Source organism: Cucurbita moschata, unplaced genomic scaffold (genome assembly GCF_002738365.1).
Source record: "Cucurbita moschata cultivar Rifu unplaced genomic scaffold, Cmos_1.0 Cmo_Scf00003, whole genome shotgun sequence".
In the NCBI taxonomy this organism is placed as follows: domain Eukaryota; kingdom Viridiplantae; phylum Streptophyta; class Magnoliopsida; order Cucurbitales; family Cucurbitaceae; genus Cucurbita; species Cucurbita moschata.
The window spans coordinates 2,789,902-2,795,894 of NW_019268519.1; the positions used below are offsets into that span (position 1 = coordinate 2,789,902).

The window sequence follows — 5,993 nt, forward strand, 5'->3', positions numbered from 1 at the left end:
TTTTTTTTTTTTTTTTTTTTTTTTTTCCTTTTCTTTGAAAAGATAAAGATTCAGTTTGGAAAATATTTGATAATTTTTCTTTAAAAAGATGGAGGATTGCTTGTTCCTTATGAGCAAAAATGGAGTTCTTGTTCTCTTGTTCGCTGTTCCAAAAGAACTGAACTTGTCTTTCCTTCCAAAATCATTGCTTTCCTCAACAGTTATTTTAAGTGTTTCTTTAATCCATGGTAATTATAGTTCTTTAAAAATTAAAACCCTAAATTTATACAAAGATTTCAAGTTTATGGAGTTTTTTTTTTTTTAATTCTTGAATTTACGTAATAGTGCAAATATTGTCTCTTTTGGCTTGTTACTTATTGTCATCAGTCTCGCAGTTTCAAAATGTTTTCTTATAAGGGTATGGAAACTCGTCCCTAACATACGCATTTTAAAACCCTAAGGCTGACATCTATACGTAACTGGCCAAAACAGACAATATCTACTAGCATACGCGTTTTAAAACCCTAAGGCTGACACCTATACGTAACTGGCCAAAACAAACAATATCTACTAGCGGTGGACTTTGACTATTACAAATGATATCAAAGCTAGATAATGTGCTAGCAAAGACGTTGGGCCTCAAGAGTGTGGATTGTGAGATCCCATATAGGTTGGAGAGGGAAACGAAACGTTTGTTACAAAAGTGTGGAAACCTCTGGTGTGGTTTAAAACTGAATGAAAGTAAAATTATTTAATTTGTTTATTAAGAGAAATAAAAACAGTGACTTTTTTCAATTTATTATTCCTACTCCGAACAAACTTCCACTGAAATTTCTTTTAGAAAGAAGAAAAATATTAGAACCAGTAAGGAGGTTCCTGCAAAAAAAATTTAAAAATCAAAACTTGGAGAATAAACCTTCCTTACATACAAAGGAGCTTCATTGATCATAACTTGGTGTTCATATAAAGAATGAAACTAAACCAACAAATAAAAAATTTTAATTTTAATTTTCAGGTATTGAAATATGTGAAAGGCTGTCAACAATGGGAATAGCAGTGAATCTTGTGACGTACATGAGTGGGGTAATGCATCTACCCAGCGCTGCTTCAGCCAACATCGTTACAGATTTCATGGGCACTTGCTTTCTCCTTTCTTTGCTTGGAGGCTTTCTTGCTGATTCTTTCCTGGGCCGATACTATACCATTCTCATCTCTGCTTCAATCCAAACACTGGTTTGTTCATCAAACTCACTTAAATCAATCATTTCAAGAACATATAGTGGGTGTTGATTACGATTGTATGCTACTATAGGGAACTGCTGCACTTGCAATTGCAACAAAACTGCCACAGCTTCGTCCGCCGCCGTGTGATGGCACCAACACCTGTAAGGAAGCAAATGGGTTTCAAATGGGAATTCTGTACCTGACTCTGTATCTCATTGCTTTGGGGACGGGTGGACTAAAATCAAGCATTTCGGGCTTTGGAACCGACCAGTTTGATGAGAAAGATGAGAAGGAAAAGACTAAGATGGCCTTTTTCTTTAACAGATTCTTTTTCTTTATCAGCACTGGAACACTCATGGCAGTCACTGTGCTGGTTTACATTCAAGATGAAGTGGGTCGGAGTTGGGCTTATGGGATTTGTTCTGTCTCAATGCTTGTCGCCATTTTGTTGTTCTTGTCGGGGACCAAGCGGTACAGATACAAGAAGAGCATGGGAAGCCCTGTAATTCACATTCTCCAAGTCATTTCTGCTGCAATCAAAAACAGGAAACTGGAGCTTCCTCACAATGTTGCTTTGCTGTATGAGGATTCTTCTGAGCATGCTACAAGAATCCAGCACACAAAACAATTCCAGTAAGTTCATTGATTAGCTGCAATTTTCAAGTCATGTCATTAATTTGTGATTCCTTTTCGTATAGGTTCTTGGACAAGGCTGCAATTGTTGCAGAAGGAGATACAGCTCAAAATCCATGGAAGCTAAGCTCAGTGACAAGAGTGGAGGAGGTGAAAATGGTGGCAAGACTGCTGCCTGTATGGGCCACAACCATACTCTTCTGGACTATATATGCTCAGATGATCACTTTCTCAGTTGTACAAGCATCCACCATGGAAAGAACAATAGGGTCATTCCAAATCCCAGCAGGCTCTCTCACTGTCTTCTTTGTAGCAGCTATACTCATCACACTGGGTGTTTATGACCGTCTTATTATGCCTCTATGGAAGAAATGGAAAGGAAAACAAGGTAAATTAAGATCCAATTACAAAATCCTAATCTGTACTTCAAGGAATCCTGAGTAGCTATGTTGTTATGTGACAGGTTTCACAAACATACAGAGAATGGCCATAGGCCTTGTCCTGTCAATACTTGGAATGGCAGCTGCAGCAGTAGCCGAGAGGAAACGGCTAGCAGTGGCAAAAGCAGTGGATGACAACACAGCTACTCTGCCTATAACGGTGTTCCTATTGATCCCACAGTTTTTCTTGGTGGGTTCAGGTGAAGCCTTCATATATACAGGGCAGCTTGATTTCTTCATAACCAATTCTCCCAAAGGGATGAAAACTATGAGTACTGGTCTGTTCCTCTCCACTTTATCACTCGGGTTTTTCATCAGCAGTTTCTTGGTTTTGGTTGTGAAGAGGGTGACAGGAAACGATGGACAAGGTTGGCTCGCAGACGATATAAACTACGGCAGACTTGACTGCTTCTATGGGCTATTGACCATATTAAGTGTGATCAACTTTGTTGCTTTTCTGGTTTGTGTTAACCGGTACATTCCGCAAGAAGGCAAAGACTCGCAGAAGAACCACAGCTTGGGTGAAGAGAAATGCTAGTGGGAGCTATGAAAACTAAGTAATGGCTTGTGCTTTTCCTTTCAATTCTCTCCTACACTCTAAATTACGATGTAAAGTTGGATTGAGAATGTATCATGCTTTATGTATAAAGTATTGTCTGTTTCAACGATGAATCCAATGTCCACATTCCTAATTTTCAGTCATCTCTGCCACAAATCGTTTTCTTTAGCATTTCCATCATATCTAACTCTTTCTTGGGAGTCGAGGATCATCCAATTCCCAATCGTGGATGTACATGTTGAACACTGTCATAAGTCCTATTCTCTAGGACCAAGACCTACTCTCAAGGTCTTTTTTTGGCTTGTTAGTTTATCTTTAGGTTTAGCAGAAGGCTATATAATGCCATTCTTTCTGCTGTTGAAATCATTAAGTTTTGAGTGTCATATTGTATGTCTGGAGTAACTTTGGTGTTGTGAGTACATTTGTTCCGCTTTCGGCGCACAACAAGTGGTATCAGAGCCTTATTGTGGTATTTGGGGGTATTGTGAAAGTTTGGGCCTCATCGACCATTAGACGTGCTCACAATCGTGTTTATTCTCTTGGAAATCAGTTTTCAAGAATTGTGTTTTTGAGTTACATCCAGATTAATTATTGCAAATGGCCGAACCATCACGACGTGGATCGAGAGTGTGGAGTTCCAATCTCGAAGTAGAAAAATTTGATGGAACCAATAATTTTGGTGTTTGGCGAGGCGAAGTTAACGATTTGCTGGTCATGCAAGACCTCGATGTTTCTCTCCAAGAGGAGATGCCTGAAGACATGACAGAAGCAGAATGGACAAAATTAAATCGGCAAGCCTGTGGAATTATTCGATCCTGTCTTGGCAAGGATCAGAAATATCCATTTATGAAGGTTACCATGGCGAAAGAATTATGGGACAAGCTTGAAGCGAAATATATGAAGAAGAGTGTGGAAAATAAACTCTATTTGAAGAAGAAACTCTTCCGTTTTGACTACAAGGAAGGTATCTCAATGGCTGAGCATTTGGATGATTTTAACAAAATCATCACTAATTTGCTCAATCTTGATGTTAAGATTGATGACGAGGACAAGGCGTTGTTGTTATTAAACTCTTTGCCGGAATCCTACGAGTTTTTAGTAACAACCCTACTACATGGAATCACTAATATTGATTTTGAAGATGTTTCAAATGCCTTAATAAACAATGAGATGCGAAAGAAGGAAAAGGAGACGTATCAAAGCTCTAGCTCAAATGTTCTCACTGCTCATGGAAGAACTTCTACCTGGAAAAGGAACGAATGTGGAGAGTCTCGATTAAAGTCGAGAGGTAGATCTGATAATTGGAGAAAACTTGATAAAAATGAGTGTGCATATTGTCGACAGAAAGGCCATTGGAAAAAAGATTGTTCGATCTTAAAAGAGAAGGGGTCGAAGTCCAATGTGGTTAAAGATGACGACACTGATACAGATGATGCCTTGACAATCTCCCTATCAGCCAGCCAAACCATTGAATGGATTCTTGATTCTGGGTGCTCCTATCATATGTGTCCCAACAAAGAGATGTTTTTGGACTTCAAAAAGTTCAATGGTGGAGTTGTCTATATGGGCAATGATAGTACTTGCAAGATAATGGGAATCGGCTCAGTACAAATCAAGATGTTTGATGGGGTTATACGAAAACTCAAAGATGTGAGGTATGTTCCTGACTTGAAGAAAAACTTGATTTCACTTGGCGTTTTGGATGCGAGTGGTTATCGCATCATTTTGGAAGGAGGGAATTTGAAAGTAGCTCGTGGAGCTTTGGTGGCAATTACAGGAACCAGAAGAGGTAGCATATACTACCTCAACGGAACCACAATAATTGGGCATGCTGCTATGGCAAGTTCGAAAGAACAAGACATATCGAAATTATGGCACATGCGACTCGGGCATGCTGGTGAGAAGGCGCTTCAGACATTGGTGAACCAAGGAGTCCTTAAGGGTGCCACAACTGGAAAAATTGATTTCTGTGAACATTGTATATTTGGTAAACAAAAAAATGTGAAGTTTGGTACAGCTATACACCAAACAAAGGGTATTTTGGATTATGTTCACACCGATGTATGGGGTCCCACAAAGAATGTCTCATTGGGAGGAAAGAGGTGGTTTGTCACCTTTATTGATGACTACTCGAAGAGAGTTTGGATGTATCCCATGAGGCACAAAAACGAGGTTCTCCAAATCTTCCTAGAGTGGAAGAAAATGGTAGAGAATCAGACGGATAGGAAAATCAAAAAGCTGAGATCAGACAACGGGGGAGAATATACTTATGATCCATTCCTTAAAATATGCCGAGATGAAGGGATCGTTCGACACTTCACTGTTCCTGGTAAGCCACAACAAAATGGAGTTGCTGAGAGAATGAACCAGACATTAATAGAGAAGGTTCGATGCATATTGTCTCAAGCAGGATTGAGTAAGGCATTTTGGGCTGAGGCTCTCAGTTATGCAGTTCACTTGGTGAATCGTTTACCTGTTTCTGGAAACGGTGGGAGAACTCCGCTTGAGGTATGGTCAGGTAGTCCTGTTAGTGATTATGATAAATTGCATGTGTTTGGGTGTCCTGCTTATTATCATGTGACAAACTCAAAATTGGATCCTAGAGCAAAAAAAGCCAAGTTTATGGGCTTTAGCAAAGGTGTGAAGGGCTATAGGTTATGGTGTCCAGAAACAAGTAAAATTGTTAATAGTCGAGATGTGACATTCGATGAGTCTGGAATGTTTTTTCAGAAAATTGAAAATAATGACGAAGCATTGAAGCAGGTGGAGAAGGTGGTGTTCTCTCCTGATGTGGTTGCTCCTACCGAAGAACCTATTGATCAGGTAAATAATAACTTTGATGTCTTAGAACAAAAAGAGCAAAGTCTTGAGGAGCAAAGCCTTGTGAATGAAAGAGTGGAGGAACCTGAGTCAATCGCCAAGAATAGACCACGAAGGGTAATTCGAAAACCTGCAAGGTTTGATGATACGATAGCATATGCTTTCTCTTTGATTGATGGAGTTCCTAACAGCTACAAAGATGCTATTCAGAGCCCGGATAGCTTACACTGGCAAGAGGCTGTGAATCAGGAGATAGCATCATTGGAGATAAATCAAACTTGGGATTTGGTACAACTTCCAAAAGGTAAGAAGGAAATTGGTTGTAAATGGGTTTTTGC

The 5,993-nt window shown here is 39.4% G+C and overlaps 1 protein-coding gene across 1 annotated transcript in view; it reads left to right on the plus strand.

The window, feature by feature from the left end:
- Positions 1-2,978, plus strand: part of LOC111441177 (protein NRT1/ PTR FAMILY 6.2-like) — a 4,795-nt gene extending 1,817 nt beyond the window's left edge. The window contains exons 3-6 of the mRNA XM_023078138.1: positions 995-1,212; positions 1,292-1,836; positions 1,902-2,224; positions 2,300-2,978. Coding sequence (XP_022933906.1) covers positions 995-1,212; positions 1,292-1,836; positions 1,902-2,224; positions 2,300-2,814 — 1,601 coding nt within the window. The 3' untranslated portion in view covers positions 2,815-2,978. The remainder of the gene's footprint in view (positions 1-994; positions 1,213-1,291; positions 1,837-1,901; positions 2,225-2,299) is intronic.
- The last annotated feature ends 3,015 nt before the right edge of the window (positions 2,979-5,993 follow it).